Raw genomic sequence first — 12,327 nt, 5'->3', positions numbered from 1 at the left:
GAGGACTCAAGCAAGAATCCCTGCACTCCACCCAGAGAAAACACTTACAAAAGGCTTCTTCTAATCTTTACAGAGCCGAAATGTTCATTCACTCAAATTACAGAGAACTTTTTCAGGAGACTCAACCTTAACCAATGGATGCATTTTTTTTTTTTGCTATTTCTGCCTCAAACACTGGGGGGGGGGGGGGGGGGCTCATTCAACTTTCTTCTTTTGTTGTTGTTTTTTTTGCAAGGCAATGGGGCTAAGTGACTACTCCAAGGTCACGTGGTTAGGTAATTATTAAGTGTCTGAGGATGAATTTGAACTCAGGTGCTCCTGGCTCCAGGGTTGGTGCTCTATACACTGCACCACCTAACTGGTCCTCATTCAACTTTCAATGAAATCTCTGCAGAGATGCCCACAGAGCCTTCTACAGGAATCACCAAGATTTCCAAAACAATTTCTTGAGGCTCTGCTCTTGCATATAGGGAAAGCCTTTTACACACATTTCCAAAGTACAAATAGCAAGGTCTCTTATCATAAGTGGAAATATATCACTTAAAAAGAATCTGGAAGGTGAAATCATAGCTCTCAAGAGGTTCTGAACTGTGGAGGTGAGAAGAGAAGCCACAACCAGAAGGCAGCCAAGGAGGAGGGGGCCTGCTAGAAGCAGGGAGTCAATCACCCTTAGGCTCCGATTTCTCATCTATAAAATGGAAATAAGAATAACCTTTAGCCCTTGGGTCTCCTGGAAAGTAAAAGGGCACCTTAAGCCCATGAGCAGGACAGACCCTGCTGGGCAGACCTTTCTTACATTCAAAATTCCCCTGGCAGGGGGGGGCAGAACAACAGATCTGCAACCAGAAATACGAGACTGATCTGTGTTCCTGCTGCTTGTGACAAGTAGGATTCTGGGCCAGGGTCTGAACCTCTGTTTCCTCATCAATAAAGTGAGTGGGCTGAACAAGCCAATACTGGGGATCCTGCTACATCATGGTCATACAAAAACTCAACAGAGAAAACTTTTATAAAGTTTGGAAAATACAGCATTTGGCCAACTCCAATGAATTTGGAGTGCAGGAGGTAAACTTGATCAAAAAGGTTTATTGGGAACATCCCATAATATAAGCAAAAAAGAGGAAAAGAGAGAGAGAAAACTACAAGCTCCAAAAGCACCTTTAGCAACATCAACTTTTGAAGAATGTTATCCATTTTTCAGAACCTCAGTGGATCTTCCAGTGATTTACACTAGTTCCTGGGTATCCACACTGTTTGGATTCCCAATGGGAAAGGCCTAATTTCTTAGGCCCCATCAGCACCAAGCCTCCCATACAGGGAGAGGCAGACTCTCCCAAGCCACAAAAGCAGTCCCAGGAACAACAGCCACAAGGCATAGGCCACCATAGCCACCACTTACCCAGGTCAGCATCAAGCTGTTTGAGGAGGTCCATATTTCCCAAGCAGAATTCTGGGGTGATATACACAACCCTGTACTGTCCCCTGTGATACAAAAGAGAGCAAAAAGTTGGCAGGCTGAGCTCTGAAGAAGTCACCTCACCAAATCAGCTAGGAACACTGGTAGTGATTTATTAAGATACCACTGCTAATTACAGCCTTCACTTTTAATATTACTCACCAAAAAAATCTCACTGAGAATTTGAGAATCCTCACCTCCTTAGAGCCCACTGCTTCAGCTCTTGTCTAAGAAGACATGGGCACAGGAAGTGATAAAACCCAACTCAGCCAGGCCAGAGAGTCACATCTTAGGGCCATAAAGCAGAATCGCAGGGGACTGGGACAAATGGTGGGGGGGGGGGGGGGGGCAGTCCTAAGACTGTCTGTCACTTGGGAGCCTTTAATATCCTGCAGAACAGAAGCTAAGCAGAGTCTGCCAAGGTTTGACTAACTGCTCAGGAGAAGAGAACCAGACCCTTCTGAGATGACCCACGGGCCTCACTGATTCATAACCAGTCTTGCTGCTCTTCACTTCTCAATGGGCATAGATAGGGAAGGTAAGGGAGAGATTCTGGAACTGAAAACAAGGATCTATGCTAAAAAAAAAAAACCCAAAAGATAGTACCTTCCATGTCCATAGAAGTGGCCAGCCATTTCCAGAAGGTAAAATGCTCCCCACCCCACCCTACTCCCCAGGGACCAAGAACGAAAGAGCCAGGGAATACCAAGAGAGGTAAGCAAGAAACAGTCTTGGCCCTGTCCCATAAGACCCAGCCCAGGAAGAGGACACTTTCCAGGGTAGAGAAATTTCCCTCCCACAGTACAAAAACATGGAATGCATTTTACCTGACCCAAGTTTTCCAACAAGAGAACTTACAAACAGAAAAAAGGCAACTTACGCTTTAACAGACTGGATGACATTGTCTGACTGAGCTGATCCAAGGAAACAAGCTTTGATGTTGGACATTCTGAAAGAAGAAAATTCTGAGTTTAGGGTCAAGGCTGTTCTCAGGGGTCTGTCCTTTGGAGGGGTTCCAAGAAAGAAAACAGGACTTGGGCTTAGGATCTGCTCATCTGTGCCAATCTCAATCAGACATTCTCCATGGGCTTTCCCTGGGTCTGTCTTTGAGGGAGGTGCTGGGACCACCCAGACAGAGGGAGACCATGTGTACCTGCAAAGTGAGGACAGCACAGGAACACTGCTAGGAAAGTAGAAAGGCAGAAACCTAACATTCAGAGGAGGTTCAGGGAAGAAATCACAGCATAGGAGACCCCTGAGTCAGCTCTGAGATGTTAAAAAAAAAAAAAAAAAAAAGGATGAACACATTCCAGGGAGTGGAATAGCTCAGACTCATATGTACAGATGGGAGCTGGAATGGGGGGAAGCTGCCACGGAGGCCCGCAGTCCAACTGGCTGAAATCCTTGGATCGAGTGAGTCACTGACAATGAAGCTGCTGAAGGCACCAAAGGCCAGGGAAACGCGTTTGGAGTTAGTAGAGAGCTCATCAGGAGCCACTGAAAATCTGTTGTCGGGGAGACATGGGGTCAGATCTATGTCTTGGGAAGACAGCCATGTGAAAATTGGACCGCAGAGGTGAGTCACTTGGACAAAAACATCAATTACTAAGCTATTATGATAGGCCAGGGGAGAGAAGATGAGAGAGTGAAGGAGAACTTTAGGATTGTGAATGGAAAGCAGGGAGTCAAGGGAAGAGTCCTGTTGGGAATCAAGGCCAACTCCATGGTCAAAAGCTGGACAACAGAGAAACCAATCTTGGGAGGGGAGGCAAGCTCCAGGGAAACAATTTCATTCCACTTTGAAACTGTACCAACTGTGGTGGGGAGAGGACACCTATCTGTAGGCAGACAGTCTGGACACACAGGTGGAGTCCTACTGGAAGAAGGAGAGGTTACCAGGAGAGCCACTACAGAGAGAACAGGAGACAGAAAGTGGCTAGGGTTCAGAAGACCCAGAGAGGGAGAGCACAGAAGGGAAAAAGCACTGTCACAAAAGTTAAAGTTGCAGTAATTTCATGGATGAGGAGGTCCAAGAAGGCTGGCAGGGGGGCATCTGCAGGGGGCCTTTGAGAGAACAAGTACAGGGAAGCAAGGAGGTCAGGAAGCCAAATTGCAAAGAGCTTCCCAAAAAAGTCCTCAGAGTTTGTATACAAGCAAGACTCAAAGAGTGCAGAGGAAGGGTGTCTAATTAAGAGTGATTGTAACCAGGGCAGCCAGGTGGCACAGTGAGTGGAGCAGCCCTGGAATCAGAGAGACCTGAGTACAAATCCAGCCTCAGACACTTAATAATTACCTAGCTGTTTGACCTTGGACAAGTCACTTAATCCCACTGCCTTGCAAAAGGAAAAAAAGTGATCATAACCAATCTAGAAAGGAACTGTCTTTAAAATGAAACATTTTAAAATGTCAGGATAAGGGGGCATCTGGCGACACAGTGAATAGAGCACCAACCTTGAAGTCAGGAGGATTTGAATTAAAATTCAGTCTCAAGACACTTAAAAATTACCTAGCTGTGTGACCCGGGCAAGTCACTTAACCCCACTGCCTTAAATAAAATTTAAATAAATAAATGAATAAATGAATGAATGAATGAATGAATGAATGCATGAATGAATATAAATAGATAGATAGAACATCAGGGTTCACCCCAAGTTTTTAAAAGTGTTCTTCAGTCTAATACAGCTTCCCCTCAGATTCTATATCTGCAGCATCTTATCCATAGCCTGAAGTCCAGCAGGGATGCAGTAACACTTCTGGAAATACCAGAATCTGATCCCCAAGCACCCAAGGGGGAAGGCATGTTTTTCCTCATTCTATTCTCTGCTATGACCCCCACAGATCCAATGTAACACCACATCTTGTCAGATGGGTCTTAGCTAAAAGATCCCAGTCACTTACCAGGATGACATTTTCCTCTCTTCTCTCAAAACAAAAAAAAGTGAAAACATTCAATTTCCATCCAACTGAAGTCCAACGGAAAAGGTCAATGAGAAAAAAGGAAACCTAACACTAGAGTTCTTAAAACACCTTTAACAAATGAATAGGACATATGCAATGTCCAGATATTTCTCAAAGAAGCCCTAAGTTGCAGGGTCTAAGGAAGCATGGATAGAGACTCTGTGCACACCACAGCTGTCATTCCACCATAAATGGAAAAGTCTGGCAGAATTCAGGCTATTAAGATGGTTCATTAACACAAGGGCAGGAAGACAAGGCCACTGGCCCGCCAACCTCCAACTTACTGAAGCTGAAGCACTTGGTCTTCCATCAAAGAAATCAGAGGAGAGACAACAATGCCGATGCCATCAACAAACACAGGAGGAAACTGGAAACACAAACTCTTGCCATAGCCTTCAGATGAAAAGGACAAACAAAGTCAGACAAGGACAGGAAGAGAAGGCATGGACCACTTTTCCAGCAGCATCAGGGACACTAGACCTAGGCCTCCCTGAACCAGGCTAAGGGAGCCTCCTCACAGCACCTGGAGCTTTGATTTCCCAGCCCCCAGAGCAGTCACCAGGATTTGCTTCTGAGACTCTGAATATCTAGACTCAATAAAAGAGGAGCTCTTACCAAACTCCAGATTTAATTTAAAGTATGGTTAAATATTCAATTTTTTGATCTATGTCTTCCATGGAAGCAAATGTGAAAACTATATCAGATTTCCTTATGAGGGGAGGGGAGAGGGAAGGGAGGGAGAAAAAAATTGTAAAATTCAAAACCTTGCAAAAAAAAAATACTTGGTAGAAACTATCTCATGTAATTAGAAAACAAATAAAGTATTTATATAATTAAAAAAATAAAATTCGTGTTAAATACAGATAACACTACTAAACAAGACATACCAGTAGCCATAACTACAAGATTGTCTCTTCTTTCTTCTAAGACAGAATGGATCACTTTCCACTGCATCCTTGCAAGAGAAACAAAATGATTAAGCAGACATTAATTAATTGACTAGAAATCTCAAGGAGCCACTTAATAATACTCAGGTCACTTATCATTCCCACATCTGTCTTCAAAAGTTCTTGATGAGCTTGTCTAGAAGGGCCCATTCAGCTAAACGATTACACATTCAAGGCAGATTCAGAGATTTTGTTGGTAAAACATCTTTTTGTTTAGCAAGGAATAAAAACTTAATTCAAAACAATTGGGTGTCCAAAAGAAACAAGTGGAACCTAAGGCCAAGGTCAAAACTACCATGCCTGGGGCAGGATTAGATAGGAGCAGAACCACCTGTCTCTTCTCCCTACAAAATTCATGAATGGGTGCCTCCTCAGGACTATCCCCAAGGAAAGAGTGAGCCTGGCAAGAAGTCAATACAGAACCTCAGGGCCAAACTTGAGTGCATGTTGGAACTGAGGAACAGCAGAGAAAAGTCCATTAAATGAATGGTCTGCTCCAAGGTGGCTGGTCATCCCATACCCATCATGGGCAAGAGTAGCCTGCCAGTCTGGTGACCTGCTGCTTCCTGACCCCGAAGACATAGAGAAGGAAACAGACCTGCGGAGACTCCAAGGGCCCACTGTGCATCCTCTAGACCCCTAAGATCAGCCTTCAAATGGGCTTTTCCTACAACTTAGCTATGGACAATGTACTCACCCCATTGGCAGGCCCTCACTCCTAAATCTACAGGCATGCACATACAAAGATGGTGTGAGTGTGCATGTGTGTATGTATGTTATGGTTGTGTTTACTGGCTAAGGAGGACAGAGTATTAGATTGTAAGCTGAGCCCATCAAATCCAGTGCCCTCAATTTACAAAAGAGGGAAACTAAGGTCTATGGGAGGACAATAACTTGGCCAAGTTTCTCATGGAGCCATCAAGTACTTGAAGTTAAATTGGACTTCAAGGCTAATGATCTATCACTACTCCAAACTTCTAGAAGAAGACCATAATATCAGAGGAGGTTATGCCTTGACATGAATTACAGTGAGAGGGGGAGGCTTGCTAAATCACCAGCCTCACATTGTCCTCCAGAGCCATCTGGGTCCAGTGGCCAGCTATGAATCAGAATGAAGATGGCCCTGGACATGAAGCCATCAGAGCTAAGTGACTTGCCCAGGGCCACACAGCTAGTGTTAAGTGTTAAGTGTTACAGGTGTTAAGAAGCCATATTTGAACTTCCATCCTCCTGACTATAAGGACAGTGTTTTATCCACCAAGCCACCTAACTGCCTAATAAACATCTTTGAACATAAAAAGGAACTGAAATTATTTCTCTATTTAAATTAGTATCTGTGAATCCTCACTTCTTACTAGCAATAGCAGTAATGTCAAATCCAACAATGCCAGAAGCACTTTCAAGAGAGAAGTAGTCCTAGGAAATAAGCCACATTATGACTTTATAACCATGATGAAGGTTTTCTCTCTGTATTCTTCCTCATTAAGAAAATAATGGGGCAGCTAGGTGGCACGGAAGATAGAGCACCAGCCCTGGAAATCAGGAGGACCTGAGTTAAAATCCGAACCTCAGACACTTAAAAACTACCCAGCTGTGTGACCTTGGGCAAGTCACTTAACTCCATTGCCTTGCAAAAACAACAACAAAAAAAGGAAGAAAAAATAAGTCAATTTCTTAAGTAACATCTCACTCACGGTTTAAAGCTGGAATGTCCAAAATAGGTCTTTAGGCAAATGACTTGTTCTGCAGTAGGTGCTGGTAATGAAGAGTCTTAAAGTTCAAACACAAAAATATTTTAATGTGTGTGTGTGGGGGGGAATGTAACTTTTATCCTTTATTTTTTAAAGAAAAGAAAAAAAAAGTCTTTCTGCTTCAATCCCCCTTCCCCTTTAAGACCTCTACCCTCACCAACCAGCAAGCTGGATGACTTGATCAGATTAGTTTGGCTCCCATGACTCTGATTCAAAATCTTCCAATAATGCCTTTGGGTCAAAGACCCAAAGTTTCAAGGACTTCTGCTCCAGAGTTCTAGTCCCTCTCTTCAGGCTTCTTTCCCACAGGCCCCTACTGCAAATTTTCTGAGGTCACTTTTGTCATCCTCTCAGTCCTCGCCAGGAAAACTGTCCTTTCCGCCCCTCTCCAGATCCAAATGGCCCAGAATCTGACATGATCCATACTTGCTGCTGACCTGCCTCAAAATTTTTCTCACTCACTATTTTTCTTCCTCCTCTTCTTCCTCCCAACTAGGTCCTTGAGCTGAGGTCCTGAAGAATCAACCAATATAATAATCTTTCCATTTCAGGAGAGGAAGAAGTCAGAGTCCAGAGAGATCAGAAGCAGAGAGGGTCCTCACACCCACAGGCTACTTTCTCCTTCACTCTGTATGGCGTGCTATCCAACTCAACCAGAAGCTCCTTGAAGTCAAGGCAACACTTGCAGGATGGGCCCTGACCTTCCACTGCTCAGCATGAACACTTTGCCAAATGATTCAAGAATTAATAGGTACTTCCAGAGGCCTGGTTCACAGTCAGGCCTACAAACCAGCAACCAGTCATCAATCTATGGGAGCTTCAGTCCAAAGGCCCAAGCAAGAAGACGCACTCTCATTAGAGTGCCAGGACAAGGGGACATCAAGCATAGGGGTGTACCTAAGCATCACATGTCTGGTACAGTCTAACCAGGAAAATGCAACTGAACAGACATCACTGATTTCATCCCCCATCCCCTCAGTTTATGTACACAATTGGCCCACTGAACTGAATTTGGGGAGAATCTCGAGATGTTAAAGCTACTAGAAACCTGAGAAATATCTGGTGCAATTTCTTTACAGATGAAGAACTTGGGAGGAGATTAATTCACCCCAGGACACACAGAGAGGAGGGAGAACTGAAAGTCTAAGCCAGCTTCCAGGACAGGGATGCCAGCCCTCATGCTCCCCCCTCACCTAGTGTGAAAATGAGCTTGCACTCCATTCCATTCAGGCAATCACAAAGTCCTGGCAAATAAAAACAATCTCACTCCCTCTTTTAGACACAATATAGCTGAAAAATGGGAATGAAATCTTTCCTCAACCTGAGATCAGAAAGCCAGGGTAGACCTTGATCATCATACTGTGCAATCAGGGTAGACTTGGAAAAAGACCTGGAATAATGACCAAGGCTCCAACCCCAGGCTGAAATACAAGTATCCCTGTACCCTGTCCAAAAACTGAGATCCTATCAGTATTGCCTGGTTCATATGAGGGCTGTCAAAAGCATGATCCCATCCTACAAGCACCATAAAAAGTAACTGCTCCTGATATCCCCAACACACACAGATTTTTTATTTTTTTAAATAAAAATTCTCTTTAATGGGGCCTGAGTAGATTTTACATCATGGGGTTTACAATTGGGGAACCTTCCATCCACCTCTTAAATCACAAGAAGACTAACCACACATACATACTCTCTCTCTCTCTCTCTCTCTCTCTCTCTCTCTCCCTCCCTCCCTCCCTCTTTCTCTCTCTCCATCTCTCTCCCTCCCTTTCATTGTCATTCTCATTCTATCTCTCTTTCAGATATCCATAGTAACAAAGCTTGACAAGTCCACTCTCTTATTACCCCATTTGTCTTCCTCTTCCTCAATAGCTTCCTCGTCCCCTTCATCAGCAGTGATCCCAGCCTTGTCCTCTGTTTCTGGCACCGCTGACACACTCTGCTTCACCTTGTCACAGTCCAAATCTTCTAAGGACTAAAAAAAAGGAAAAGGAAACCACCCCAGGGCTGTTTAGTTTTCATCCTCCTATTAAAGGGAGCCCTAATTCCAAGGAATCTGGGACTGCCCTTAGATCATAGGCTTCAGAGCCACCAAGAAGGAAGACTTCCAACTATGATTAATACAGAACATAAAAATCTGAGAGGGGAGCTAAAATACAATTGGTTTTCTAAAAATAAACTCTGCTTTTGATGAAACGACCAAAATTTTGAGTGTTCCTATTAATTTTTTTAAAAAGTAAGCTATATGGGGCAGCTAGGTGGCACAGTGGATAGAGCACCGGCCCTGGAGTCAGGAGTACCTGAGTTCAAATCTGGCCTCAGACACTTAATATATTACCTAGCTGTGTGGCCTTGGGCAAGCCACTTAACCCCATTTGCCTTGCAAAAAAAAAAAAAAGGAAAACCTAAAAAATAAAAATAAAAATAAGCTACTACCTTAAAGAAGGAAAGAATTTAGATGAAAATATTGGAATAAGAACACAGATGAAATGAAATGAGGTATGGCCTTTCCTATGCCAGCTATTCTACTGGGTTGGTCTCCTTTGAAGACCTTCCTGTCTGTGTAATCAAACATTATTCACAACAACTTCCATTTACTTTTCTAAAACATCATTGGTACCAAAAACGTACTTTAAGCATCTGTATTTCCAGATCTTCGTCACTTTCAATAACATAAGAAAGATCATGGGCATCCATCACAGAAATTAGGTCCTGAGGGGGAAAATAAATGATTATGCAGTTGGAATTTATACCATTCTCTCTTTATTCCTACAAAACTCACTATTTGTTTTGTTTTTGGAAACAATTGGGATTAAGAGACTTGCCCAGGATCACCCAGCTATTAAGTTTCAAGCATCTGAGACTGGATATGAACTCAGGTTGCCAGACTCCAGGTTTAGCACTGTATCCACTACAGCACCACCTAGTAAGCCCACTTACTACTGACTCCACTAAATAAAAAATAAAAGATCTTACCTAAAGACTTATTCCTTATCTTAAACAATAATCAAAGGATCAGCTCAATGCTCAAGAACTGACTCATTCATTCAATAAAGCCATTAAGGATCTACTCTGCCTTCAGAACCAGGTGCCCAGAGAGGGAGGGACCTGGCAGGGTGATAACCCTCAGAGACAGGAAAACCCACATGACAAAGCTCCCTCCACTCAACCAGACTGACCACACACTGCCATTGGGATCTGAGAACTGCAGGGTGTTCTGATTTTAAGACCAGGTGACTTCTCTCCGAGGATGGTCAGTCACAGCTCATTTGCATAGGGCCAGCTCCATAACTATGGTACTCTGAAGGTAAAGACTGTTCTTAGTCTGAGATTCATGAGAGATGCTCAAGGACAGATTTTCAGGGGTTTCCAAAACAACTCTGGAGCACGTTGGCTGGGTACAGCTGAGCCAGAAAAGACTCAACAGACCCTAAGCAACAGTGGGGTCCCTCACCCATTTTTCTAGCCCTTACTCTATACCCACAAGCCCCATCTTTTTGTGAGACCCAGGCCTGGCTCACAGGTTCTACACACTGACTGACTGAATAAGCCTAGGGTAGACAGACAGATAAGGGCAACACTATCTACCCAAAGTAAATACAAAGGGGGCAGGTAGGTGGTGCAGTGGAAACATCACCGGCCCTGGAGTCAGGAGGACCTGAGTTCAAATCCGAACTCAGACACTTAATAACTGCCTAGCTGTGTGGGCAAGTCACTTAACCTCATTGGCTTAAATAAATAAATAAATAATTTTTAAAAAGGAGTCATCTGGGGGCAGCTAGGTGGCTTAGTGGATAAAGCACTGGCCTTGGAGTCAGGAGTATCTGGGTTCAAATCCGGTCTCAGACACTTAATAATTACCTCGCTGTGTGGCCTTGGGCAAGCCACTTAACCCCATTTGCCTTGCAAAAACCTAAAAAAAAAAACCAAAAAAGGGGTCATCACCCTAATTTAAAAAAAAAAGTAAATCCAAGGCATTGGGGAAGGTGAGTAGATGGAGCAAATTGGAAAGAAATCACTGCTTCTAACACAGGTAGAAACAGAGGAAAGCCTGAAAGGAAAACCTGCTGTGCCTTCTTCAGAGATCGCAGAACTAGAGGTTCCTGTGAGAGAACCCTGCTCCTCACAGTGGCCCAAGGCTTCCAGTTTCCTCCTACTAATATTAAAAAGAAGGTCCCTGGAATGGCAGGCTCACCTTGTTGGGAAGCCTAAGCAGCTCTTCTTAGAGAAATGTAGAAATGTGCAGTTTCTATTGAGAAAATCCCAATGTCATTCTTGTCTGTTCCAGTTTATGGACCCCCTAAAAAATCTATCCTTGAGCATCTCTCATGAATCCCAGACTAAGAACTATCTTTACCCTCAGAGAACCTGGGAGATCCCAGCAATTCTGAATTTTCTTCCTCAAATAGAGAGTAAACAGAAAGAGGACAAATCAACTCAGGGCCTGGGGAGTGAAGGATCTGGAGTCTGAGGATCTGAAATTCAAATCCTGACCCTGCTACTCACTGGACCTCGGTTTCTCCTCTATAAAACTGGGAGAGTTAGGGGGTACACATCACCAGGACCTGGTGCACACAACTACTTAAATGTCCGCAGATGATCTGTGGAGCTCCTTCACAAAACTCTAGCCTCTGAGCTAATATTTATGGCAGCATTCCTCATCTCTTTCTTGGCAACACTCTCCTCCCCAACCCAGGACACATCTGCAATTGATCCCACCCAATTCTTCATCCTGTTTTATCAAAGACAACCTGTCAGAACCACCAATTCATCAAGTCTGCCATCTGAAAAACAATCAAGATAAGTCTGGAGAGATTCCCTCCAAAAGGATGACAAAAGGCCTTAAAAACAACCATTAAAAATAAAAGACAGACAGTTTCACAATACAACCCATGCAGATGAATATGACAAAAAGCAGAATTATTGTAGTTACCAAAATACCACTTATTTTTAATAGAAAACTGAAGGGGAAAATGTCATACAAATTTCCAACCCACTAAAACTATTAACAGAAAAAAATATTGGAAGGGAAAAAACCTTTTGGAAGAAAATATTGAAAATAAAGACTGTCTTTAAGATGGGATGTTTTTTCCTAAACTAAAGACATCACCACAGTGGTATTTAGAGCCTGAATTTCACAAAATAGGCATATGGGCATGGGGTAGAAAAGGTTGGGGATGGGGGGAGGGGAGAATCTAGGCAGCAATTACAA

At 43.5% G+C, this 12,327-nt stretch overlaps 1 protein-coding gene across 8 annotated transcripts in view; it reads right to left on the bottom strand.

The window, feature by feature from the left end:
* WRN (WRN RecQ like helicase) overlaps positions 1–12,327 on the bottom strand; it is a 103,593-nt gene that overhangs the window by 48,794 nt on the left and 42,472 nt on the right. For all 8 annotated transcript variants that reach the window (XM_074228286.1, XM_074228290.1, XM_074228287.1 and 5 more), the window contains 7 exons: positions 9,747–9,827; positions 8,961–9,090; positions 7,056–7,131; positions 5,302–5,369; positions 4,699–4,807; positions 2,337–2,405; positions 1,400–1,482 (listed from right to left, as the gene is read on the bottom strand). In XM_074228286.1, the coding sequence (XP_074084387.1) occupies positions 1,400–1,482; positions 2,337–2,405; positions 4,699–4,807; positions 5,302–5,369; positions 7,056–7,131; positions 8,961–9,090; positions 9,747–9,827 (616 nt within the window). The remainder of the gene's footprint in view (positions 1–1,399; positions 1,483–2,336; positions 2,406–4,698; positions 4,808–5,301; positions 5,370–7,055; positions 7,132–8,960; positions 9,091–9,746; positions 9,828–12,327) is intronic.

This window comes from Macrotis lagotis, chromosome 3, assembly GCF_037893015.1.
Source record: "Macrotis lagotis isolate mMagLag1 chromosome 3, bilby.v1.9.chrom.fasta, whole genome shotgun sequence".
Classification (NCBI taxonomy): domain Eukaryota; kingdom Metazoa; phylum Chordata; class Mammalia; order Peramelemorphia; family Peramelidae; genus Macrotis; species Macrotis lagotis.
This window is presented reverse-complemented; position numbering and strand designations above follow the sequence as displayed.